This window comes from Aphelocoma coerulescens, chromosome 31, assembly GCF_041296385.1.
Source record: "Aphelocoma coerulescens isolate FSJ_1873_10779 chromosome 31, UR_Acoe_1.0, whole genome shotgun sequence".
Taxonomy (NCBI): domain Eukaryota; kingdom Metazoa; phylum Chordata; class Aves; order Passeriformes; family Corvidae; genus Aphelocoma; species Aphelocoma coerulescens.
The window spans coordinates 1,557,160-1,583,494 of record NC_091044.1 but is presented as its reverse complement, the minus strand read 5'-3'; the positions used below and the strand labels follow the sequence as shown (position 1 = coordinate 1,583,494).

Sequence of the window (26,335 nt, the reverse complement as noted above, 5' to 3'; positions counted from 1 at the left end):
GGTGGGGGGGGGGTCGCGGGGGGGGGGGGGGGGGGTCGCTCGCCAAGGTGACAGGGTCCCCTCATTAGGCGTTGCCATGGAAACGGGCGCATCCGCGGGGGGGGGGGGGAGGGGACGCGGTGGCCGCCACACAATGGAGCCGGGGGTTGGGGGGTCCCGAGCTGCCGGGGGGGGGTTGAGACCCCCCTAAATCACCCCGTGCCCCCCCCGCCCCCTCCCGCAGGGCCCCCGCCCCGGCCATGGCGCTGCCCCGGGGGCTCGGCCTCGTCCTGCTGCTGCTGCCGCTGCTGGGGGGGCGCAGCGCCGCCATCGTCATCCCCCCCGAGTGTGAGTGGGGGGAGGGGGGCGCCGGAATTTGGGGAGGGGGGCGCTGTGAAAATCAGAGAGGGGGGGACCCCCCCCCCACTCCATGCATGGACACCCGCCCCCCCCTCCCCACGCCCCCCCTGCACGAGGACGCTTCGCACGAGGACCCCCCCCCCCTCCCTCAGCACCCGGCATGAAGACCCCCCCCCCCTCAATTCACAGCCTTGACCGTGGATCGCCCCCCCCTTCCCCCACGGGGACCCCCCCTCAATTCATCTCCTCGCACGTGGTTCCCCCCCCCCATCGGAACGTCTTTTACCCCCCCTTTTTTTTTGAGGACCCCCCCGCACGAGGAACCCCCTGCACGGCCCCCCCCACCTTGCACGAGGATCCCTCCCCCTCCTCCCCCCCGCCTCGCACGGGGGTCCCACGGGAGACCCCTCCCCACCCCGCTCACGCTGTGTCTCTCCCCCCTGTGCCCCCCCGGATGGTGCAGATTCGCTGCACGAGCGTGAGTTTGGGGGGGGCTGGGGGGGCTGGGGAGGGTCCGGGGGGGGTCTGGGAGTGTTTGGGGGGGCCTTGAGGGGTGTCCGTGGGGCTGGGGGGGTCTCCGTGGTCACCCCGAGGTGCCCAGGGTGGTGTCCAGCGTCCCGCGGGGTGCTGGGGAGGGGGTCCGGGCTCTTCAGGAGTTTTTGGGGGGCTTCGGGGGGGGGAGTCTCGGGGGTGTCTGGCGGGGGGGGGGGGGGTCCCAGCCGCTGTCCCCTCCCCCCCCCCCCGCAGTCCAGCAGCCCCCCGAGCTGACGGAGCAGCCCCCGGAGCAGCTCGTGGTGTTCCCCAGCGATGACGTCGTGCTCAAGTGCGCGGCCACCGGGAACCCCCCGGTCGAGTGAGTGTCCCCCGGTGTCCCCCCGTGTCCCCCCGGTGCCTCCCCGCTCACCGGGAACCCCCCCGGTCGAGTGAGTGCCCCTCCGTGCCCCCCAGTGCCCCCCATGTCCCCCCGGTCGTGTGAGTGCCCCCCCGGTGCCCCCCCCGCTCACCGGGTGCCCCCGATGCCCCCCCCCCCCCCCATGCCCCCCGTCTCCCCCCGTGCCCTCCCGGTGCTTCCCCGCTCACCGGGTGTCCCCCCGTGTCCCCCCGTGTCCCCCCCCACTCACCGGGTCTCCCCCCGTGTCCCCCCGTGCCCCCGGTGCCCCCCTGCTCACAGGGTGCCCCCCGTGTCCCCCCATGCCCCCTCGGTGTCCCCCCCGCTCACCGGGTGCCCCCCGTGTCCCCCCGTGCCCCCCTGCTCACCGGGTGCCCCCCGTGTCCCCCTGTGCCCCCGGTGCCCCCCCGCTCACCGGGTGCCCCCCGTGCCCCCCCGTATCTCCCCGGTGCCCCCCCGCTCACCGGGTGCCCCCCCGTGTCCCCGCGCAGGTTCCGCTGGACGCGCGAGGACCGCCCGTTCTCGGCGGAGCTCCCGGGGGTCTCGGTGTCCCCCGGGGGGGGGACCTTGGTCATCAACGCCAGCCTGGCCGGGCGGCTGCAGGGCCGCTTCCGCTGCGCCGCCACCAACGCGCTGGGGACAGCGCTGTCCGCCGAGAGCCGCGTCATCGCCGAGAGTGAGACCCCAGCCCCAAAATACCCCAAAACCCCCCCAAAACATCCCCAAAACCCCCGTGGGGTCAGCGCTGTCCCCCGAGAGCCGCGTCATCACCGAGAGTGAGACCCCAGCCCCAAATCCCCTGAGCCCCCCAAATCCTGGGAACCCGACCCCGAATCCCCTGAGACCCCCAAACCCCCGGGTTTGTGCTGTCATCACCGAGAGGGAGACCCCCGACCACCCCAAAAAAAGCCAGGAATCCCCCCCTCAACCCCCTGAATCCCCCCCAAACCCCGGGACCCCCGTCCCCAAACCCCCTGAGCCACTGGGACCCCCCACCCACTGAACCCCCGGCACTCCCTGACCCCTCAGCACCCTCCAGATCCCCCCCGGGGTGACCCCAAACCTGCCCTGGGATCCCCTGAGCCCCCCCAAACCTGCCCTGGGGTCCCTTAAACCCCCCTGGGAGCCCCCAGACCCCTCGCTGTCCCCCCCCGATCCCCACAACCCCCATTTCCCTGTCACAACCCCTCACCCAAAACCCAAATCCTGGGGGGTCCCTGGCTGCTTTCGGGGTTCCCCGGCGGTTTTTGGGGTGCTGCAGCCGCTGTGGTCCCCAGACACGCCGCAGTGGCCCAAGGAGAAGGTGACACCGGTGGAGGTGGAGGAGGGGGACCCCGTGGTGCTGCCCTGCGACCCCCCCAAGAGCGCCGTGCCCCCCAAGATCTACTGGCTCAACACCCGTGAGCAAACGGGGCTGGGGAGGGGGCTCATCCTGCACCCCATTGTCCCGCTGTGCCCCCAAAATCCCCCCCGACACCCCCAAAATCTTCCCCGACACCCCATTGAACCCCCCAAGTTCACGGGACCCCCCCCCTTCACCCCCAGAACCCCTCCTGACACCCCCAGACCCCCCCGCACCCCCCCTGCGTCCCAGCCACGTTTCGGGGTCCCCCTGACCTGGGGGTCAGCCTGGGGCAGGACGGGGCCGCGTTTTGGGGTCCCCCTGGATCGTGCAGAGTGCGGACCGGGATTAGGGGCAGCTTTTGGGGACCCCGGGGCCGGTTTGGGGCCGCGTTTTGGGGTCCCCATCCCCAATTGTCCCTGAGCAGGGATGGCGCGGGTCAGAGCGGGGCGAGTTTGGGGTCGGGTTTTGGGGACTCCCCGAGCACGGGGCCGGTTTGGGGTCGCGTTTTGGGGTCCTCTGACCCCGGGGCCGGTTTGGGGTCGCGTTTTGGGGTCTTCTGACCCCGGGGCCGGTTTGGGGTGGCGTTTTGGGGTCCCCATCCCCCCCTTTTTCCTTGTGCAGGCATCACGCGGGACGCGCGGCTCAGCCCGGGGCAGGACGGGGCCGGTTTGGGCTCAGGTTTTGGGGACTCCCCGAAGCCGGGGCAGTTTTGGGGTCACTTTTTGGGGTCCGCGTGGCCCCTTTCCCGCAGGGATCGTGCACATCGCGCAGGACGCGCGGGTCAGCATGGGGCAGGACGGGTTCCTGTACTTCGCCAACGCGCAGGTCGGGGACAGCCACCCCGACTACATCTGCCACGCGCACTACCTGGGACCCCGCACCATCATCCAGAAGGAGCCCCTGGACCTGCGCGTCACCCCCAGTGAGCGCGGGGGGACCCCCGCCCCCGCCCCCAAATCCCGCGGGGATCCCCCCCATCCCCGCAGGCGCCGCTGCGGGAGCCCCTCCGTTCCCTCCCCAGGGAATCCCACCCTCAAATGGAGCGGTGGGACCCCCAGAGACCCCCCCAGTGCCCCCCCAGTGTCCCCTCGAAACCCACCTTAAAATCATGGGGGGGGGTGGGACCCCCAGGGCCGCCCCCCAAACTCCCCAAATTCCCCAGGGACCCCCCAAAAGCGCAGCTGTGGGAGCCCCCAAATCCCTGGATCCCACCTTAAAATCATGGACGGGGGTGGGACCCCCCGAGCCCCCCCTGGGACCCCCCAGTTCCCTCCCCAGGCCCCCCCCCTCTTAAAATTGAGGGATGGGACCCCCAGGGCCTCCTCAGGGACCTTCCGAAGACCCCTCAGTGGAGCCCCCAAATCCCTCCCCAGGGACCCCCCCACCCTCCAGCACCCCCAAAACCGCCCCCCCTACCCAGAGAGACCCCCCCCTCCCCCCACTTTGGGATCATCCCCCTCCCCAAAAACCCCTTGGAGACCCCCACCCCCACCTGGGGAGGGGGGTTTTGGGTGGGGGTCTTTAGCCATGAGGAGCATCCCTGGGGGTTGTGGGGGGTCCCCAGGAATTCGGGGAGGTTCTGGGGGGGTCTCTAACCCCCCCTCCCCCCCCCCCCCCCGCAGGTAACTCGGTGCAGTCCCGGCGGCCCCGCCTGGTGGTCCCGAGGGACCCCCAACCCACCCACGTGGCGCTGAGGGGGGGGACCCTCGTCCTTGAGTGCATCGCCGAGGGGCTGTGAGTGAGGGGGGGCTTGGGGGGTCCGGGAGGGTCCTGGGGGGGCCCGAGGGGGGTCCAGGAGGGTCCTGGAGGACTTCAGAGAGGTCCTGGAAGGGTCCTGGGGGGTCCTGGAAGGGTCCTGGGGGGGTCCAGGAGGGTTCGGGGGGAGTTCTGGGGGTCCCTGGGGTATCCCAGGGTTATCCTGGGATTATCCCGGTTTTGATCCCCCCCCTCCCCCCCATGCACCCCCAGCCCTGGGGGTCCCTGGGGGTGTCCCGGGGGGGTCTCAAAGGGTATCCCGGGGAATTCCAAGGATGATCCCGGGGTAATCCCCGACCACCCCCGCGCCCCCCCAGCCCCACGGCCTGGGTGTCCTGGCGGAGGCTGAACGGGCCGGGGGGGGTATCCCAGAGTATCCCAGGGAATTCCAGGGATTATCCCGGGATTATCCCGCTTTCTCCCGTGCCCAGCCCCACGCCCTGGGTGTCCTGGCGGAGGTTGAACGGGCCGCTGCCGCCGGGCCGGGCCGTGCTGGACAATTTCAACAAAACGCTGCGGCTGCGGGACGTGTCCGAGGCCGATGACGGCGAGTACGAGTGCGCGGCCGAGAACGGGCACGGCAGCGCCCGCCGCAGCCACCTGGTCACCGTCGAGGGTACTGGGAGGCACTGGGAGGGCGCTGGGAGGCACTGGGAGGGCGCTGGGAGGGCACTGGGAGGCACTGGGAGGGTGCTGGGAGGGTACTGGGGGGCACTGTGAGGACACTGGGAGGCACTGGGAGGGCGCTGGGAGGGTACTGGGAGGCACTGGGAGGGTGCTGGGAGGGCACTGGGAGGCACTGGGAGGGCGCTGGGAGGGTACTGGGAGGCACTGGGAGGGTGCTGGGAGGGTACTGGGGGGCACTGGGAGGGACTGGGGGGCGCTGGGAGGGCACTGGGAGGCACTGGGAGGGCGCTGGGAGGGTACTGGGAGGCACTGGGAGGGTGCTGGGAGGCACTGGGAGGGCACTGGGAGGCACTGGGAGGGCACTGGGAGGCGCTGGGAGGGTACTGGGAGGCACTGGGAGGGTGCTGGGAGGGTACTGGGGGGCACTGGGAGGGACTGGGGGGCGCTGGGAGGGCACTGGGAGGCACTGGGAGGGACTGGGGGGCACTGGGAGGCACTGGGAGGGCACGGGGAGGCGCTGGGAGGCACTGGGAGGGCACTGGGAGGCACTGGGAGGGTGCTGGGAGGGTACTGGGGGGCACTGGGAGGGACTGGGAGGCACTGGGAGGGCACGGGGAGGCGCTGGGAGGGCACTGGGAGGCACTGGGAGGGCGCTGGGAGGGCACTGGGAGGGCGCTGGGAGGCACTGGGAGGCGCTGGGAGGCACTGGGAGGGTACTGGGGGGCACTGGGATGCACTGGGGCAGCACTGGGATGTATTGGGACGGCACTGGGATGCACTGGGGCGGCACTGGGATGCATTGGGGCGGCACTGGGGGTCCCGGCCGGGGAGTCCCTGACTCCCAGTCCCCCCCAGCGGCCCCGTACTGGGTGCGGGAGGAACTGGGCGATGCTGGGGCGGCACTGGGCGGCACTGGGATGCACTGGGGCAGCACTGGGATGCACTGGGGCTGCACTGGGGGTCCCGGCCGGGGGGTCCCTGACTCCCAGTCCCCCCCAGCGGCCCCGTACTGGGTGCGGCGCCCCCAGAGCGGGGTGTTCGGGCCGGGGGAGACGGCGCGGCTCGACTGCGTGGTGGGGGGCAAACCCCGGCCCCGAATCGCCTGGAGCCTCAACGGGGTCCCCCTGGAGGGTAGGGGGCTCCTGGGGGGCTGGCGAGGGCACCTGGGGGGGGGTCGGGGGTCCCTTGGGGGATGTTGGGGTCTCTAACGGGTGGGGGAGGGGTTTGCGGGGGCGTTTGGGGTCCCTGGGAGGGTCCTTAGTGGGTGGGGGAGGGGGTTTTGGGGTCCCTTGAGGTGCGTTGGTGTCCCTGAAGGTTTGGGGGGGGTCCTTGGGGCCGTTTTGGTGTCCCTGGGTGGATTTGGGTGTCCCCCGATGGGTTTGGGTGTCCCCGGATGGGTTTTGGCATCCCCGGGTGGGTTTTGGTGTCCCTGTGGGGGTTTTTGGTGTCCCTGGATGGGTTTGGGTGTCCCCAGGGGGTTTTTGGCATCCCCGGGTGGATTTGGGTGTCCCGGGTGGGTGTTTGATGTCCCCGGGGGGGTTTTTGGCATCCCCGGGTGGGTTTTTGGCATCCCCGGGTGGGTTTTTTGGCATCCCTGGGTGGGATTTTGGCGTCCCCGGGTGGGATTTTGGTGTCCCCGGGTGGGTTTTTGGCATCCCCAGGTGGATTTGGGCGTCCCCGGGTGGGTTTTTGGCATCCCCGGGTGGGATTTTGGCATCCCCGGGTGGGATTTTGGCATCCCCGGGTGGGTTTTTGGCATCCCGAGTGCCGCTGTCCCCCCGCAGAGGTGCCAGCCTCGGGCCGCCGGGTGCTGCGGGACGGGGCGCTGGTTCTGTCCCGCCTGGAGCCCAACGACTCGGTGGTGGCCCAGTGCGAGGCCACCAACAGCCACGGGCGGCTCCTGGCCAACGCCTTCGTCTACGTCGTGGGTGCGTCACCCCCTGGAGACCCCCGAGACCCTCCTGGGACCCCCCTCCCCCCCCCCCCAAAATCCGCTCGCACCCCTCGGGATGCTCCAAAATCCCCGGGACCCCTCCCCAAAATCTGCTCACATCCTCTCCACTCCCCCTCCCCCCCCAGGACCCTCTGGGACCCCCAAAATCTGCTCGCACCCCTCGGGATCACCCAAAACCCCCCAAAATCCGCTCACCCTCAACCCCAGGACCCCCCCCTAAACCCCCCAAAATCTGCTCATCCCCCCGGGACCCTCCTGGGAACCCCCAAATCCACTCACACCCCACAGGATCCCCCCAAAATCCCCCACGTTCCGCTCACCCCCTGCCCGGGACCCCCAAAATCCCCTCACCCCCAACCCCAGGACACCTCGGGACCCCCCCAAAAACCCAAATCCCCTCCCCTTCCCACGTTTCCATGGGCAACCAGAGCATCCCCAGGCAGCCGTTGCCATGGCAACGGCAGGGCAAGGGGTCTGGTTTCCATGGCGACGGCCGCGTCGCCCTGGTGGTGACGTTGCCATGGTGACAGAGTTGCCGGGGTACAGCTGTGGTACCCGCTGCTGCGGCGTCTCCATGGCAACCATCCCCCCTTGGCAACAGCATCCCCATGGCAACGGCAACACCTTAGCAACCGTTCCCATGGCAACACGGCCACCACCCGCCTGTCACCATGGCAACCTGGCCCTCCGGTGGTTGCTATGGCAACCAGCCTTATCAGCCGGGGGTACCCGTTGCCGTGGCAACAGCAGGGATGTGCAGGGCGTGGATTTGGGGTCCTGGGCAGGGGGTTTGGTGTCCTGGGGCACTCAGAGGGTTTTGGGATCCGGGGGGGTTTCCCTGGAGACCCCAACCCCCCCTCGAGCTGCGGGTGAGGATCCCAGGGTGCGGATTTGGAGGCCCGAGGAGGGATTTGGGGTCCCGGGGAGGGATTTGGGGGCCCGCGGAGGGATTTTAATCCCCATGGGTGATCGGGGTGGGGATTTGGGGGTCCCGGGGGGGGGGTCCCTGACCACCCCAACCCCCCCAGAGCTGCCGGTGAAGATCCTGACGCCGGACGAGGCCTCGTACGTGGTGGTGGAGAACCAGACGGCGTTCCTGCACTGCCGCGCCTTCGGGGCCCCCGCGCCCACCGTGGAGTGGTGAGAGACCCCCCGGAGCCCCCCCAGACTGCCCCAAATGCCCCCTGCAAGCTCTGTTTGCCCCCTCCAGGCTGAGCCCGGCGCTGGAGCCGGCCCTGCAGGACGACCGCGCCTTCGGCTTCACCAACGGGACGCTGCGGCTGGGCCCGGCCGCGCCGGGGGACCGGGGGGTCTTCACGTGCCGCGCCCACAACGGCCACAGCAACGCCAGCATCAGCGCCCGGCTGGACGTGCGAGGTGATGGGACCCCCCTGAGCCCGGCCCGGGACCCCCTGAGCCCGGCCCGGGACCCCCTGATCAAACCCCGGCACCCCCTGAGCCCAGCCCGGGACCCCCTGATCAAACCCCGGCACCCCCTGAGCCCAGCCCAGGACCCCCTGAGCCCAGCCCGGGACCCCCTGATCAAACGCCAGCACCCCCTGAGCCCGGCCTGGGACCCCCTGAGCCCCTTCTGGGACCCCCCCCAGCGCGGCCCGGGACCCCCCTGAGCCCAGCCCGGGACCCCCTGATCAAACCCCGGCACCCCCCGAGTCCAGCCCGGGACCCCCTGAGCCCCTTCTGGGACCCCCTGACCCCAGCCCGGGACCCCCTGAGCCCCTTCTGGGACCCCCTGACCCCAGCCCGGGCCCCCCCGACCAAACCCCCTCCTCACCCCCTTTCCCCCCCAAACCCAGCGGCCTCGCGGATCGAGGTCCCCCCCCCCAGAGCTTTCCAGGACTCCCCCAAATCCCTTCTGGGACCCCCAAATCCCCTCCAGACCCCCCTCCTCACCCCCTTTTCCCCCCCAAACCCAGCGGCCACGCGGATCGAGGTCCCCCCCCAGAGCATCACGGCCAAGAAGGGCGAGACGGTGACGTTCACCTGCGGGGCCACCTTCGACCCCGGCCTGGTGCCCCACGGGGTGCTCTGGCTGCGGGACGGGGAGCCCGTGCTCGAGAGCCCCGACAGCGACAAGTGAGGCGGCTTTGGGGTCCCAGGAAGGGTTTGGGGGTCCCAGGAAGGGTTTGGGGGGAGTCTCTGGGGGTCCCAAGAAGGATTTGAGGGTCCTATGAAGTGTTTGGGGGTCCCAGGAAGGGTTTGGGGGGAGTCTCTGGGGGTCCCAGGAAGGATTTGAGGGTCCCAGGAAGGGTTTGGGGGGAGTCTCTGGGGGTCCCAGGAAGGATTTGAGGGTCCTATGAAGTGTTTGGGGGTCCCAGGAAGGGTTTGGGGGGAGTCTCTGGGGGTCCCAAGAAGGGTTGGAGGGTCCTATGAAGGGTTTGGGGGGTCCGGGAGGGGTCTGGGGGTCACAGAGGAGATTTGGGGAGGGGGTTGGAGAACCCCAGGAAGTATTTGGGAGGTCTCGGGGGGTTCTAAGAAGGGTTTGGGGGTCCCAGGAAGAGTTTGAGGGGGTCTCTGGGGGTCCCAGGAAGGGTTGGGGGTCCCAGGAAGAGTTTGGGGGGGTCTCTGGGGGTCCCAGGAAGGGTTGGGGGGGGTTCTGGGGGTCCCAGAAAGGATTTGGGGCATCTCAGGAAAGGTTTGGGGGGTCCTGGAGGACTCTGGGGGGGTCCCAGAGGTGATTCGGGGAGGGGGGTGCAGCATCCCAGGGAGGGATTTTTTTTGGGGGGGGGGTCCCTGATGTCACCCCGAGCCCCCCCCCCCGGTGTCGCCAGGTTCTCGGTGGCCGGGGACACCCTGACGGTGGCCGGGGTGGACTACGGGGACCAGGGGCGGTTCCGGTGCCGCGCCTGGACCCAGCTGGACGCGGCCGAGGCCGAGGCTGAGCTCAGGGTCGTGGGTGAGACCCCAAAAATTGGGGGGAGGGGGAAAGGGGCGGGGACCCCCGGAATTGGGGAGGGGGCTGAGGCCTCAAACGTTGGGGAGAGGACCCCAAAAATTGGGGGGGGGAAGGGGGAAGGGGCGGGATTTGGGGAGGGGGGTGAGGCCGCAAAACTTGGGGAAAGGAGGGGGCGGGACCCCAAAAATTGGGGAGGGGGGAGTGAGGGACCCTCCCCCCCCACCCCCCCAAATCGTGCTGGGGGGGCTCGTGGTGGGGCACTGGGGTGGGGGGTTCCAGTGCCCCCAGTTCCGCCCCAGTTACCCCCAGCCCCCCCAGTCGCCCCCAACCCCTCATTTTCCCCATTTCTCCCATTATTCTCCCATTATTTTCCCATTATTCCCCATTTTTCTCCCAAATTTTTCCTAATTTTTCCCTAATTTTCCCCATTTTTTCCCCATTGCTTTTCCCATTTTCCCCATTATCTCCCCCATCGCATCCCCCATTTTTTCCATTATTCCCCCATTATTTCCCCCATTATTTCCCCCATTATTTCCCCCATTATTCCCCCAATTTCCCCCATTTTTTTCCCCATTATTCCCCCATTGCTTTTCCCGTTTTCCCCATTATTTCCCCCATTTTTCCCCCATAATTTTTCCTGTTTTTTCCATTATTTTCCCATTATTCCCATTATTTTCCCCCCATTATTTTCCCCATTATTCCCCCATTGCTTTTCCCATTTCCCCCATTATTTCCCCATCATTTCCCCCGTTTTTTCCATTATTTCCCCCATTATTTCCCCCATCGTTTTGCCCGTTTTTCCCATTTTTCCCCCCATTTTGCCCAGGCCGCCCGGGCCCCGTGTGGGACCTGCAGGTGCTGGAGGAGGGCGAGCGCCAGGTCCGGCTCCGCTGGACCCCGGGCGAGGAGCACAACAGCCCCGTGGAGAGTGAGGGGGGGCTCCGGGGGGCTTTGGGGGGGCTTTGGGGGGCTCGGGGGGGTCTGGGGAGGGAATTTGGGGAAATTGGGGGGGGTCCCGGGGGGTCTGGAAGCGTCAGGAGGGAGCTCAGGGCTCTGGAGTTGGGGAGTCCTGGAGGGGTCTGGGGGCTTTGGGGGCTCCTGGAGGGGTCTGGGGGCTCCAGGGGGCTCCGGGAGGGTCCGGGGGGAATTTGGGGAGGGAATTTGGGGAGATTAGGGGGGGTCCCGGGGGGTCTGGAAGCGTCAGGAGGGAGCTCAGGGCTCTGGAGTTGGGGAGTCCTGGAGGGGTCTGGGGGCTTTGGGGGCTCCTGGAGGGGTCTGGGGGCTCCGGGAGGGTCCGGGGGAGATTTGGGGAGGAAATTTGGGGAAATTGGGGGGGGTCCCGGGGGGTCTGGAAGCGTCAGGAGGGAGCTCAGGGCTCTGGAGTTGGGGAGTCCTGGAGGGGTCTGGGGGCTTTGGGGGGGGGGATCCAGGGAGGGTTCTGGGGTGGGAATTTGGGGATTTTGGGGATTGGGGTCCCCCTGACCCCCCCCCAGAGTTCGTGGTGGAGCAGGGGGAGGAGGGGGTGGGGATTTGGGGGTTTGGGGGTTTTGGGATTCAGGGTTTTGGGATTTGGGGGTTTTGGGATTCAGGGTTTTGGGGGTTTTGTGGGGATTTTGGGGTCCCCCTGACCCTTTTCTGCCCCCCAGAGTTCGTGGTGGAGCAGGAGGAGGGGATTCAGGGTTTTGGGATTCAGGGTTTTGGGATTTTGGGGTTTTGGGATTTTGGGGATTTGGGGGTTTTGGGATTTGAGGGTTTTGGGATTTTGGGGATTTGGGGGTTTTGGGATTTGGGGATGTGGGGGTTTTGGGATTCAGGGTTTTGGGATTTTGGGGTTTTGGGATTTTGGGGATTTGGGGGTTTTGGGATTTTGGAGATTTGGGGGTTTTGGGATTTGAGGGTTTTGGGATTCAGGGTTTTGAGATTTCAGGGATTTGGGGATTTCGGGGTCCCCCTGACCCTTTTCTCCCCTCCCCAGAGTTCGTGGTGGAGCAGGAGGAGGGGATTTTCTCCGCGGGCCGCTTCGAGGAGCGCCTGACGGTGCCGGGGGGGCAGCCCTGGGCCGTCCTGGCCCTGTCCCCGTACGGCCGCTACCGGTTCCGGGTGCGGGCGGTCAACGGCTACGGCCAGGGGGACCCCAGCACGCCCAGCGCCGCCGTCAGCACCGCCCCGGCCGGTGAGTGACCCCAAAAGTATCCTAAACACCCCCAAAATCCCACTAAACACCCCCAAAATCCCATTAAACACCTCCAAAATACCCTGAATAGCCCCAAAATCCCATTAAACACCCCCAAAATCCCATTAAGCACCCCCAAAATCCCACAAAACACCCCCAAAATCCCATTAAACACCTCCAAAATACCCTGAATAGCCCCAAAATCCCACTAAACACCCCCAAAATCCCATTAAATACCCCCAAAATCCCATTAAACACCCCCAAAATCCCACTAAACACCCCCAAAATCCCACTAAACACCCCCAAAATCCCATTAAACACCTCCAAAATACCCTGAATAGCCCCAAAATCCCACTAAACACCTCCAAAATCCCGTTAAACACCCCCAAAATACCCTAAACACCCCCAAAATCCCGTTAAACACCTTCAAAATACCCTGAATAGCCCCAAAATCCCATTAAACACCCCCAAAATCCTATTAAACACCTCCAATATCCCATTAAACACCTCCAAAATCCCACTAAACACCCCCAAAATCCCATTAAACACCCCCAAAATCCCCTAAACACCCCCAAAATCCCATTAAACACCCCCAAAATCCCATAAATACCAACAAAATCCCATTAAACACCCCAAAAATACCCTAAACACCCCAAAAAATCCCATTAAACACCTAAAAAGATCCCATTAAATACCCCAAAAATACCCGAAATCCCCCCAAAATCCCATTAGATACCTCAAAAATCCCATAAAGACTCCCAAAATATCCTAAATACTCCAAAAATCCCATTAAATACCCAAAAAAACCATTAACTATCCAAGTACTCTAAATACCCCCAAGATCCCATTAAATACCCCCCAAATATCCTAAACACCCCAAAAAAATCCCATTAAATACCCCAAAGATCCCACTAAATACCCCAAAAACACCTGAAATCCCCCCAAATCCCATTAAATACCCCAAAGATCCCACTAAATACTCCAAAAACACCTGAAATCTCCCCAAATCCCATTAAATACCTCAAAAATCCCATGAAGACCCCCAAAATACTCCCCAAATCCCCCCAAAACCCATCAAACCCCCCTGAAAAAAAACATAAAAAGAATTTTTTGGGGGGTTTTTGGGGGTCTCTGAGCCCCCCAGGAGGTCCTCGAGGATTTGGGGGGGTTCCCCGAGGGTTTGGGGGGGGTCCCCGAGGATTTGGGGGGGTCCCTGACCCTTTTTCCGCAGCCCCTGAGCGGTACCCGATGGGGGTGAAGGGGGAGGGGAACGAGACCAACAACCTGGTGATCACCTGGCAGGTACGGGGGGCTCGGGGGGGGCTCTGGGGGGGGCAGAGCCGGTTTGGGGGGGATTTGGGGTGGATTTGGGGGGGCTCAGAGCAGGTTTGGGGGATTTGGGGTGGATTTGGGGGGGCTCAGAGCAGGTTTGGGGGATTTGGGGTGGATTTGGGGGGGCTCAGAGCAGGTTTGGGGGATTTGGGGTGGATTTGGGGGGGCTCAGAGCAGGTTTGGGGTGGATTTGGGGGGATTTGGGGGGCTCAGAACAGGTTTGGGGTGGATTTGGGGGAGTCCTGGGGGACTTTGGGGTGGATTTGGGGGGCTCAGAGGAGGTTTTGGGGGATTTGGGGGGCTCAGAGCAGGTTTGGGGGGGATTTGGGGGGTTCTGGGGGACTTTGGGGTGGATTTGCGGGGGCTCAGAGCAGGTTTTGGGGGATTTGGGGGGCTCAGAGCAGGTTTTGGGGGGTTTGGGGTGGATTTTGGGGGGTTCTGGGGGGCTTTGGGGTGGATTTGGGGGGCTCAGAGCAGGTTTGGGGCGGCTCTCGGGGATTTTGGGGCGGCTCCCGGGGATTTGGGGTGGTTCTGGACAGGTTTGGGATGGGGGAGGGGCTCGAGGGGGTCTGGGGGGATTCGGGGCAGATTTTGGGGGTTCCTGAGGGGTTTGGGACAAGTTTTGGGGGGGTTCGGGGCACTTTTTTGGGGGGCAAGGGGGCTCTGGCAGCCGCGGTTCCGGGTCCGGTGGCCGGGGCTGGGTTTGGGGTTTCAGAGCTCGGTTTGGGGGTTCGGGGCTGGGTTTGGGGTTTCAGAGCTCGGTTTGGGGGTTCGGGGCTCGGTTTTGGGGGTTCGGGGCTGATTTTGGGGTGCTCTCCGCACCCCCCCCGGGGGACTGGAACGGCCCCGAGCTCCGGTACCGGGTGCAGGGACCGGGGCGGGGGGGGCCGGTTCGGGGCTGGTTTTAGGGCTGGATTTAGGGCTGGTTTTAGGGCTGGTTTTAGGGCTGGATTTAGGGCTGGTTTTAGGGTCCCTATTTAGGGCTATATTGGGGATATTTTGGGGAGTCCAGGGGTGATTTTGGGGTGCTCTCCCCCCCCCCTCACCTCCAGCCGCTGCCCCCCGGGGACTGGAACGCCCCCGAGCTCCGGTACCGGGTCCAGTGGCGGCCGCTGGAGCTGGTCCGGGGCAACTGGCACGAGGACACGGTGGGGGCCCCCCCCTTGGTGGTCCGGGACACCCCAACTTTCAGCCCCTACGAGATCCGGGTCCAGGCGGTCAACGAGGCCGGGAAGGGCCCCGAGCCCCCCCTGGTCATCGGCTACTCCGGGGAGGACCGTGAGTTTTGGGGAACCCCCCCCAAAAAAAAAACCCCACTGGGGAAAGAGGGAGAGACCCCAAATGTGGGGGGAGAAAAGGGGGGGATCCCAAATTTGGGGGGGGGGGTGATGGGAGAGATAAATGTGGGGGTGACCCCAAATCTGGGGGGGGGGGTGGGGGGAGAAAAAGGGGGAGATCCCAAATTTGGGGGTGCTGGGAAACCCGAAGTTGGGGGGAATCCCAAATTTAGGGGGGTGCTGGGAGAGACAAATTGCCAGGAGACCCCAAATCTGGGAGTTTTGGGAGAGGCAAGGTTGGGGAGACCCCAAATCTGGGAGGACACCCCAAATCTGGGAGGACACCCCAAATCCGGGGGTTCCGAAAGCCCCCAGGGCTGGGCAAACCCCAAATTCTGGGGGTCACCCCAAACCCGGGGCTGCATTTTGGGGGTCCCCCCTCGAATCCCCCACTCGGGGGGCGTTTACAGCGCCCTGATTTGGGGGGGGAATTTGGGGAAGGGGTCCCTCTCTGTGGGGGGGTCCGGGGGGGCTCACGCCGCCCTTCCCCCGCCCCCCCAGTGCCCCTGGTGTACCCCGAAAATGTGGGGGTGGAGATCCTGAACAGCACCAGCGTCCGGGTCACCTGGAGCCTGGGGGGGGACCCCCGGGACCTGCGGGGGCACCTGCGGGGCTACCGGGTAAGGGGGGGCCGGGGGGGGCTGCTCGAGGTGGTTTTGGGGGGTCTGGGGGCTCCCGGGAATGGGTGGGGGGGCGCTTTGAAGCGGTTTTGGGGGGTCTGGGGGCTCGGTTTGAGGCAGATTTAGGGGGTCAGGAGGGTCCTGGGAATTTGGGGGGGGATTTGAGGTGATTTTGGGGGGGTCCCACCTGCCTGGGGGGGCTGGGAATGTGGGGGGGGGGCGTTTCGAGGGGGTTTTGGGGGGGTCTGGGCGCTGCTGGTGGGGTGGGGGCGAGATTTGGGGCGGTTTTGGGGGGGTGGGGGCGAGATTTGGGGCGGTTTTGGGGGAGGTGGGGGCGAGATTTAGGGGCGGTTTTGGGGGGGGGTGGGGGCGAGATTTGGGGCGGTTTTGGGGGGGTGGGGGCGAGATTTGGGGCGGTTTTGGGGGGGGTGGGGGCGAGATTTAGGGCGGTTTTAGGGGGGGTGTCCCTTCGCCCCCTCCTCACCTTTTGGGGTCTCCTGAAGCTGTGGGGTGCGGGAACAATTCGGGGCATTTTCGGGGGGTCCTGACCCCCTCCCCCGACCCCCTCCCCCAGTTGCATTTTGGGGGCTCCTGGGGACAATTTGGGGAATTTTTTTTGGGGGGTGGGATGCCGACGCCCCCTCCTCACTTTTCCCCCCTCCCCCGCAGGTGCTGTACTGGCGCGAGGGGTGGGTGGGGGAGCGCTCCCGGCGCCAGGCGCCCCCCCCCCGCGACCCCCGGGCCCCCCCCCCCAGCCGGGGGTGCTGACGGTGCCGGGCGAGGCCAGCGAGGCGGTTTTGGGGGGGCTGCACCCCTGGAGCCGCTACCGCCTGCAGGTGCTGGTGTTCAACGGGCGGGGGGCGGGACCCCCCAGCGCCGAGATCCATTTCCACACCCCCGAGGGAGGTGAGACCCCCCCCCCCCCCTCCCCATCCCGAACCCCAAAATCCGCACCCCAAAAATCCCCCTCGGGACCCCAAAAAGAGAAATCGGGACCCCAAAAAGAAAAATCGGCACCCTAAAATCTCCCCCCCCCCCGTGGAGGGTAGAAAGCGAAGCTGGGGCAGCAGAGTTGCCCTGAACCCCAAAATTCTGTTCTGGGACCCCAAAAACTGCACTCGGGACCCCAAAATCTCCCCTACGGACACCCAAATCCACTCTGGGACCCCAGAAACCTCCCCGGGACCCCAAAAACTTGTGATGGGACCCCAAAATCCACCCCATGGACACCAAAATCCACTCTGGGACCCCAGAAACCTCCCCGGGACCCCAAAAACTTGTGATGGGACCCCAAAATCCACCCCAGGGGACCTCAGAAACCCCCCCGAGCCTCCTCAGCTCCACCCCGGGGACCCCAAAATTCCCCCCAGGGGACCTCAAAACCCCCCTGAGCCTCCTCAGCTCCACCCCGGGGACCCCAAAATTCCCCCCCAGGGGACCTCAAAACCCCCCCGAGCCTCCTCAGCTCCACCCCGGGGACCCCAAAATCCACCCCAAACCCCCCCGAGACCCCAGCCCGCGGCCCTCCCCCCGCCCCCAGACCCCTTCCCGGCGCTCCCCCGTCCCCATTTGGGGGGGATTCGGGGGTCCCTGACCGCAGCCCCCCCCCCCCCAGTCCCGGGCCCCCCCGAGGAGCTGCGCGTGGAGCGGCTCGGGGACACCGCGCTGGGCCTCGAGTGGCGGCGGCCGCGCCACCCCAACGGCGTCCTGAGCGGCTTCCTGCTCCAGTACCGACTGGGTGCGCACTGGGAGGGGGTGAGGGGGAACTGGGAGGCACTGGGAGTGGGGTGTGGGAGCACTGGGAGCGCTGGGAGGCACTGGGAGTGGGGTATGGGAGCACTGGGAGCGCTGGGAGGCACTGGGAGTGGGGTATGGGAGCGCTGGGAGGCACTGGGAGGGGGTGAGGGGGAACTGGGAGGCACTGGGAGTGGGGTATGGGAGCACTGGGAGCGCTGGGAGCGCTGGGAGGCACTGGGAGTGGGGTATGGGAGCGCTGGGAGGCACTGGGAGGCACTGGGAGTGGGGTATGGGAGCACTGGGAGCGCTGGGAGAGGGTTAGGGGAAACTGGGAGGCACTGGGAGTGGGGTATGGGAGCACTGGGAGCGCTGGGAGGCACTGGGAGTGGGGTATGGGAGCACTGGGAGCGCTGGGAGAGGGTTAGGGGGAACTGGGAGGCACTGCGAGTTGGGGTATGGGAGCACTGGGAGCACTGGGAGGGGGTGAGGGGGAACTGGGAGGCACTGGGAGTGGGGTGTGGGAGCACTGGGAGCGCTGGGAGGCACTGGGAGTGGGGTATGGGAGCACTGGGAGCGCTGGGAGAGGGTTCTGGGAACACTGGGAGGTACTGGGAGGTACTGGGAGTGGGCTGTGGGGGCACTGGGAGCACTGGGAGCGCTGGGAGGGGGTTCTGGGAGCACTGGGAGGTACGGGGAGCGGGCTATGGGAGCACTGGGAGGCACTGGGAACGGGCTGGGGGATCACTGGGAGCGCTGGGCGTGCTGGGAGGGGGTTCTGGGAGCACTGGGAGGTACTGGGAGCGGGCTGTGGGGGCACTGGGAGGCACTGGGAGCGCTGAGAGGGGGTTCTGGGAGCACTGGGAGGTACTGGGAGCGGGCTGTGGGGGCACTGGGAGCACTGGGAGAGGGTTCTGGGAGGTACTGGGAGCACTGGGAGCACTGGGAGAGGGTTCTGGGAGGTACTGGGAGCACTGGGAGCACTGGGAGAGGGTTCTGGGAGGTACTGGGAGCACTGGGAGCACTGGGAGAGGGTTCTGGGAGGTACTGGGAGCACTGGGAGCACTGGGAGAGGGTTTTTTGGGGGAGCTGCGGCTGTTCCGGGGCTCCTCCGGGGCCCTTTCGGGCTGGTTTTGGGGGAGTTTGGGCTGTTCCGGGCGGGGTTTTTTGGGGTTCCCGCAGCATCCGCGACCCCTCCCCGCAGAGAACCAGACCGAGGGGGGGTTCCCGTACGAGATCTCCTTCCCCCCCGGGACCCTGAACACGACCCTGGCCCGGCTGGAGCCGCGCGGGGCGGTACCGGCTCGAGCTCCGCGCCCGCACTCGCCACGGGCCCGGCGCGCCCCTCGTGCGCCTCGCCAGCCTCGCCCCCGAGCCCGGTGCGCAGCCCGAAAACCGCCGGGGGAGCCCGAAAAGTGCCGGGGGAGCCCAAAAAGTGCCGGGGGAGGCCAAAAAGTGCCGGGGGAGGCCAGAAAGTGCCGGGGGAGCCCAAAAAGTGCCGGGAGGGAGCCCAGAAAGTGCCAGGAGGGAGCCCAAAAAGTGCCAGGAGGGAGCCCAAAAAGTGCCAGGGGAGCCCAAAAAGTGCCGGGGGAGACCAAAAAGTGCCAGGGGAGGCCAAAAAGTGCCGGGAGGGAGCCCAAAAAGTGCCGGGGGAGGCCAAAAAGTGCCGGGAGGGAGCCCAAAAAGTGCCGGGAGGGAGCCCAGAAAGTGCCAGGGGAGCCCAAAAAGTGCCAGGGGAGGCCAAAAAGTGCCAGGGGAGCCCAAAAAGTGCCAGGAGGGAGCCCAAAAACTGCCGGGGGAGCCCAGAAAGTGCCAGGGGAGCCCAAAAAGTGCCAGGAGGGACCTCAAAAAGTGCCGAGGGAGCCCAAAAAGTGCCGGGGGAGCCCAAAAAGTGCCGGGAGGGAGCCCAAAAAGTGCCAGGGGAGGCCAAAAAGTGCCGGGGGAGACCAAAAAGTGCCAGGGGAGGCCAAAAAGTGCCGGGGGAGACCAAAAAGTGCCAGAGGAGGCCAAAAAGTGCCGGGAGGGAGCCCAAAAAGTGCCGGGAGGGAGCCCAGAAAGTGCCAGGGGAGCCCAAAAAGTGCCAGGGGAGGCCAAAAAGTGCCAGGAGGGAGCCCAAAAAGTGCCAGGGGAGGCCAAAAAGTGCCGGGGGAGGCCAGAAAGTGCCGGGGGAGGCCAAAAAGTGCCGGGAGGGAGCCCAGAAAGTGCCAGGAGGGAGCCCAAAAAGTGCCAGGAGGGAGCCCAAAAAGTGCCAGGAGGGAGCCCAAAAAGTGCCAGGGGAGCCCAAAAAGTGCCGGGGGAGACCAAAAAGTGCCGGGGGAGGCCAAAAAGTGCCGGGGGAGGCCAGAAAGTGCCAGGAGGGAGCCCAAAAACTGCCGGGGGAGCCCAGAAAGTGCCAGGGGAGCCCAAAAAGTGCCAGGAGGGACCTCAAAAAGTGCCGAGGGAGCCCAAAAAGTGCCAGGGGAGCCCAAAAAGTGCCGGGGGAGACCAAAAAGTGCCAGGGGAGGCCAAAAAGTGCCGGGAGGGAGCCCAAAAAGTGCCGGGGGAGGCCAAAAAGTGCCGGGAGGGAGCCCAAAAAGTGCCGGGAGGGAGCCCAGAAAGTGCCAGGGGAGCCCAAAAAGTGCCAGGGGAGGCCAAAAAGTGCCGGGGGAGGCCAAAAAGTGCCGGGGGAGCCCAGAAAGTGCCAGGAGGGAGCCCAAAAACTGCCGGGGGAGCCCAGAAAGTGCCAGGGGAGCCCAAAAAGTGCCAGGAGGGACCTCAAAAAGTGCCGAGGGAGCCCAAAAAGTGCCAGGGGAGCCCAAAAAGTGCCGGGGGAGGCCAAAAAGTGCCAGGGGAGCTCAAAAACTGCCGGGAGGGAGCCCAAAAAGTGCCGGGGGAGCCGAAAAAGTGCCGGGAGGGAGCCCAAAAAGTGCCAGGGGAGCCCAAAAAGTGCCGGGGGAGCCCAGAAAGTGCTGGGGGAGCCCAAAAAGTGCCGGGGGAGCCCAGAAAGTGCTGGGGGGGCCCAAAAAGTGCCGGGGGAGCCCAAAAAGTGCCGGGAGGGAGCCCAAAAACTGCCAGGAGGGAGCCCAAAAAGTGCCGGGAGGGACCCAAAAAGTGCCGGGGGAGCCCAAAAAGTGGCGGGAGGGACCCCGGAACTGGGGGGATCTGAAACTGGGGGGGGGGATCCGGAATTAGCGGGCGAGGATCCGGAACTGGGAAGGGATCCGGAACTGGGAAGGGATCCGGAATTAGCGGGGGAAGGGGGCCGAAAGCACCCTGGGGACCCCAAAACTGCCCCCCAAAAGTGGAGGGAATCCTGGCCACGGCGGGGATCCGAAAACCGCCGGGGAGGGACCCCAAAAACTGCCGGGAGGGACCCCAAAATTGGGGGAGGATCTGGAATTAGCGGAGGGGGATCCGAAATTGGGGAGGGATCTGGAATTAGCGGGGGAAGGGGGCCGAAAGCACCCTGGGGACCCCAAAACTGCCCCCCAAAAGTGGGGGGGGGGGGGTCCTGGAGATGGGGGGGGGACCCGAAACTGCCGGGGAGGGACCCCAAAAACTGCCGGGGAGCCCCGAAATTTGAGGGGGGGACCCCAAAACTGCCGGGATGGCCCCAAAGCCACCGGGGGGGGGCGGTCTGGAAATAACGGGGGGGGGGACGACACCTTGAGACCCCCACGAGAGGGACCCTGCGACCCCCAAAATGTCGAGGGCAGGGGGGGGGGGATCCCCAGAAGCTGAGGCGGGGTTTTTGGGGGGGGTCTGGGGGAGGGGAATTTGGGGTGACCCCCCCCCGCCCGCGCCCCCCCCCCCGCAGTGCTGCCGGTGCTGGGGAGCGTCGGTTTTGGGGAGGTGGGCGAGGATTTCACCGTCCTGCGCTGGACCCTCGCCCAGCCCCAGGCCAACATCGAGTTCGAGGTCGAGTACATGAGCAAAACCAGTAAGGGACTGGGGGATACTGGGAGGGACTGGGAGGGGCCGTTGGGGAGTTCTGGGGGGGGGGGGGGGGGGGTTGGGGGTCCGGAGAAGGGGGGAAATGGGGTTTGGGGAGGAGGGGTCTGGGGGGTCCTTGGGGAACAATGGGGGAGGGGTCCCGTGGGGGGTTTGGGGGTTCCCTGGGGGGGTTTTGGGGGGATCTAGGAGGGATTTGGGGGGTCCCGAGTGGGGTTTTGGGAACCCTGAGTAGGGGGAGATGGGGGAAATCGAGGGGTGGGGAGGGGTCTGGGGGGCTCTGGGTGATGGGAAGGGTCTGGGGGGGTCCCACATGGGGATTTGGGGGGGGTCCCACATGGGGATTTGGGGGAAATTCCGGGTCTTTTGGGACCAAACGGCGCTTGGGACATCCGGTGAAAAAAAGGGGGTGCGGGGGTCTCTGGGGGTCTCTCCGCCCCCTACGAGCCTCGCCCCTCCCCCTCCCTGTCGCAGCGGAGGAGCCCTGGCGCTCCTCGGGCCGGGCCAACTCCTCCTTGGGCCGGTACCGGCTCGGGGACCTCCGGCCCGGGACCTCGTACCGGGTCCAGTTCGTGGGGCGGAACCACTCCGGGGAGCGCGTGGCGTTCTGGGAGAGCGAGGTGCACACCAACGGCACCAGTGAGCCCCGAAACCGCCCGGCTTCACCCCAAAATCCACCCCCGCAGAGCCGCGAGACCCTCCCGGAGCTCCACAGATCCCCCAAAAACCCCTCCGGCCCCACCCCGCTCCCCATCCCCACTCCAAACTCCTGTGGGTCCCATTGAGGGCCCCAAAACTGCCGTGGACCGTGTGGATCCCCCAAAATCCACCCCAAAATCCACCCCAAAACCCACCCCAAAATCCACCCCAAAATCCACCCCAAAATCCACCCCCAAAATCACCCCAAATCGCCGTGGGTCCCCCAAAATCCACTCCAAATCCACCCCAAAATCACCTCAAATCGCCGTGGGTCCCTCCAAAATCACCCCCAATCGCCGTGGATCCCCCAAAATCCACCCCAAAATCCACCCCAAAATCCACCCCAAATCGCCGTGGATCTCCCAAAATCCAGCCCAAAATCACCCCAAATCGCCGTGGATCCCCCAAAATCACCCCAAAATCCGCCCCAAATCGCCGTGGATCCCCCAAAATCACCCCAAAATCCACCCCAAATCCCGTGAACCCCCCCTAGACCCGCAACCCGCGCCCCCCTCCCCCCCCCCAGATATCCCAAACCCCCACGGACCCCCAAAACTGTTCAGGGTGGGGGGGGGGTCCCAAAGCTGCTCAGGAGATCCCCAAAGTTGCTGGGGGGGTTCCCCAAAAGCGCTCGGGGATGCCCTGAGCTCCTCGGGGGTGTCCCCAAAATCTCTGGGGGGGTCCCCAAAACCTCTCGGGGCATCCCTAAAAGTGCTCGGGGATGCCCTGAACTCCTCGGGGGTCTCCCCAAAACCTCTCGGATGTCCCCAAAACCGCTCGGGGATGCTCTGAACTCCTCGGGGGTCTCCCCAAAACCTCTGGGGGGGGTCCCCAAAATCGCTCGGGGATGCCCTGAACTCCTCAGGGGTGTCCCCAAAACCTCTGGGGGGGTCCCCAAAATCGCTCGGGGATGCCCTGAACTCCTCAGGGGTGTCCCCAAAACCTCTGGGGGGGTCCCCAAAATCGCTCGGGGATGCCCTGAACTCCTCAGGGGTGTCCCCAAAACCGCTCGGATGTCCCCAAAACCGCTCGGGGATGCCCTGAACTCCTCGGGGGTCTCCCCAAAACCTCTGGGGGGGTCCCCAAAATCGCTCGGGGATGCCCTGAACTCCTCGGGGGTCTCCCCAAAACCGCTCGGATGTCCCCAAAACCGCTCGGGGATGCCCTGAACTCCTCGGGGGTCTCCCCAAAACCTCTGGGGGGGTCCCCAAAACCGCTCGGGGATGCCCTGAACTCCTCGGGGGTCTCCCCAAAACCTCTCGGATGTCCCCAAAACCGCTCGGGGATGCCCTGAACTCCTTCGCGGGTGTTGCCAAAGTCTCCGGGGGGGTCCCCAAGAGCGGATTTTTGCCCCCCCCTCCCCAACCCCCCCCCCCCCGCAGTGGTGCCGAGCCCCGCGGGCGGCTTCGCCACCGAGGGTTGGTTCATCGGCTTCGTGAGCGCCGCGGTGCTGCTGCTGCTGCTGCTCCTCATCCTCTGCTTCATCAAACGCAGCAAGGGGGGCAAGTATTCGGGTGAGCCCAGAGCCCCCCGGCCCCCCCCGGCACCCCCGGGACCCCCCCCGGCACCCCCAAATCCCCCCCGCGCAGGCTCCTCCTGCCCCGGAGGCTCCACACGGGGGTTTTGTTGTGGAGGTTTTTGTTTTGGGGGGGTCCTCAAGGTGTGGGGAGGGGTCCTGAGGGTGGGGATGGGGGTTTGGGGAGGGAGTTGGGGGGGTCCCTAAGGCTGGGGAGGGGGGGGATTTGAGGGGGGGCAATGGGAGGCTGGAGATGGGAGGGATAAGGGGAGGGGTCCGTGGTTTTAGGGGGGTCTGGGGGGTCCCAAAGGCTTGGAGAGGGGGTTGTTAATTTGGGGGAGAGGTCGGGGGGGTCCCCGAGGCTGGGGGGAGAATTTGGAGCGGCAGTGGGAGACTGGGGGTGATGGGAACAAGGGGAGGGGTCCGAGTTTTGGGGGGACCCCGGGAGGGGGTTGTGGAGGTGGGGGGGGTCCCCAGGGCTTGGGGAGGGGGCTCTTAATTTGGGGAAGGCGTCGGGGGGTCCCCAAGCCTGGAGGGGGGAGGGGTGGGGAAGGGAGGACGTGGGGACACGGGATAAGGGGAAACTCCAAATTTTTAGGGGAGCTCTGGGGGGGCTTTCTGGGAATGGGGGGGGGGGGGTCCCCAAGGTCTGAGGGAATCCCGGGGGGGTCCCGGCGGCTGGGGGAGGGTCCCGGGGGTGCCGTGCCCCCCCTCGAACCCAGCGGTGCCCCCCCAGTGAAGGACAAGGAGGACACGCAGGTGGACTCGGAGGCGCGGCCCATGAAGGACGAGACCTTCGGGGAGTACCGGTGAGGAGGGGGCGTGGCCTGGGCAAAAGGGGGCGTGGTCAGCGTGAAATGGGCGTGGCTTCATTGAGAGGGGCGGGGTCTGCTCGAGAGTGGGCGTGGTTTTAGGGAGGGGCGTGGCCTGTCGCGATGGGCGCGTCCAGAGCTGCTGAGCAGCCGGTGATCTGCCCCCTCCCCCCCCCCACTAATTACCTCCTCATTAATTGCCGCCCTCATTAACTGCTCCCCTCATTAATTAATTACCCCCCTCACTAAATGGTAACTGCCCCTCTCTCACTAATCGCTCGCCTCCTCGTTAACCGCCCTCTGCTAATTGCCCTGGGCTAACGCAGGTCCCTGGAGAGGTAAGGGGGGGCCGGGGGGGGGTCACTGCACCCATGGGAGGGGGGGTTGGGGGGGGTTCCCTGAATCCTCATTGGGTGCTGGGGCTTTGGGGGGATCCCGGGGGGGTCATTGCACCCCTGGAGGGGTCCCCACTCCCCTGGGGGGGCATTGGGGGTCCCTGGGGGTTGAGGGGGTCCTCGTTCACGTCATTTCCCTCCCCCCCCACCACACAGCCCCTCACAGCCTTCATTTACCCTCCCCCCATCCCCACCCTGGGGCCCCCTCGTGTCCCCCCATGCGGGGTGGGGGCAATGGGGGGTGAGGGGGTGGTGGGGGTGACAATGGTGGCGGGGGGGGTGTGGTGATGGTGTTGGGGGCGTTCGTTGCGTTTTGGCAATGATGGCGACACTGGTGACAGTGATGTCACCGATGATGACGAGGAGAAGGCCGCGGCTGGGTGTTGTTGGGTCAATGGTTGGATCACTGGTTGGGTGCTGGTTGGGTCATCGGTTGGGTCATCAGTTGGGTCAATGGTTGGGTGTTGGTTGGGTGTTGGTTGGGTGTTGTTGCGTCATTGGTTGGGTGTTGTTGGGTCACTGGTTGGGTCACTGATTGGGTGTTGGTTGGATCACTGGTTGGGTCATTGGTTGAGTGTTGGTTGGGTGTTGGTTGGGTGCTGGTTGGGTCGATGGTTGGGTGTTGTTGGGTCAGTGGTTGGGTGTTGGTTGGGTGTTGGTTGGGTCATCGGTTGGGTCACTGGTTGGGTGTTGGTTGGATCACTGGTTGGGTCATTGGTTGAGTGTTGGTTGGGTGTTGGTTGGGTGTTGGTTGGGTCATTGGTTGGGTGTTGGTTGGGTCATTGGTTGGATGTTGGTTGGGTCATTGGTTGGGTGTTGGTTGGGTCATTGGTTGGGTGTTGGTTGGGTCATTGGTTGGATGTTGGTTGGGTCATCGGTTGGGTCATTGGTTGGGTCATCGGTTGGGTGTCGTTGGGTCACTGGTTGCGTCAGTGGTTTGGTCACTGGTTGGCTCATTGCTTGGGCCATTGCTTGGGCCATTGCTTGGGCCATTGCTTGGGCCATTGCTTGTGTCACTGTTGACATTGGTGCCACCGGTGTGGCCGCTGTCCCCAGCGACGGCGAGGAGAAGGCGTCGGGCAGCTCGGGGCGCTCGCTGGGCGCGGCGGGCGCGGCGCTGGGCAGTGACGACAGCCTGGCCGGCTACGGCGGCAGCGCCGATGTCCAGTTCAACGAGGACGGCTCCTTCATCGGGCAGTACAGCGGCGCCCGCGGCACCGCCGCCGGCAGCTCCGGCCCCGCCAGCCCCTCGGCCGCCGCCCCCCTCGACTGACCGGGACCCCCGCGGGGACCCCCGGGCCTGGGGGACGCCCTGGGGGACGCCCCGGGGGAGGGGCAGGCCCGTGGGTGGCACTGGGGGAGCCCCCACGGCGATGGGGACGGTGTGAGGGCGTAGTGGGGCCACCACGGCAGTGGGGACCCCCCCATGTCACAGCGGGACCCCCACAGCCCTGGGGACCCCCCCCATGTCACAGCGGGACCCCCACAGCCCTGGGGACCCCCCCCATGTCACAGCGGGACCCCCACAGCCCTGGGGACCCCCCCCAATGTCACAGCGGGACCCCCACAGCCCTGGGGACCCCCCCATGTCACTATGGGACCACCCAGTGTCACAATGGGACCCCCATGGCAGTGGGGACCCCCCACCCGTCACATTGGGACCCCCCCCAATGTCACAGCGGGACCCCGCACAACTCTGGGGACCCCCCCCCAATGTCACATTGGGACCCCCCCCCCCCAACTCTGGGGACCCCTCCAGCCCTGGGGGGAGCCTCCACAGTTTTGGGGACACCCCCCCCCCCCAATGCCACCATGGGGTCCCCATGGCAACGGGGACACTGCCAGCACTGGGGACCCCCCCCGATGTCACTGCAGGACCCCCCCCCCATGGCCCTGGGGACCCCCAAAACCCCCCCAGCAAGGAGCCCCCAACCCCCTCCCCCCCCCTCCCCACTTAAGGGCCC

The 26,335-nt window shown here is 66.1% G+C and overlaps 1 protein-coding gene across 1 annotated transcript; it reads left to right on the top strand.

Annotated features, from left to right (window-relative positions):
* Window positions 1-239: 239 nt before the first annotated feature.
* L1CAM (L1 cell adhesion molecule) lies at window positions 240-26,076 on the top strand. Its single transcript, XM_068998126.1, is given in 29 exon segments — window positions 240-327; window positions 803-817; window positions 1,087-1,192; window positions 1,720-1,904; window positions 2,506-2,628; window positions 3,325-3,495; window positions 4,196-4,307; window positions 4,760-4,944; window positions 5,955-6,086; window positions 6,740-6,883; window positions 7,938-8,049; window positions 8,120-8,286; window positions 8,844-9,003; window positions 9,699-9,823; window positions 10,650-10,751; window positions 11,799-11,996; window positions 13,228-13,298; window positions 14,381-14,606; window positions 15,167-15,285; window positions 15,955-16,021; window positions 16,024-16,191; window positions 16,901-17,023; window positions 18,224-18,309; window positions 18,311-18,398; window positions 20,816-20,938; window positions 21,424-21,588; window positions 23,031-23,162; window positions 23,901-23,973; window positions 25,428-26,076. Coding segments are annotated over 29 exon segments (3,783 nt in total). The 3' UTR covers window positions 25,645-26,076.
* Window positions 26,077-26,335: the final 259 nt, after the last annotated feature.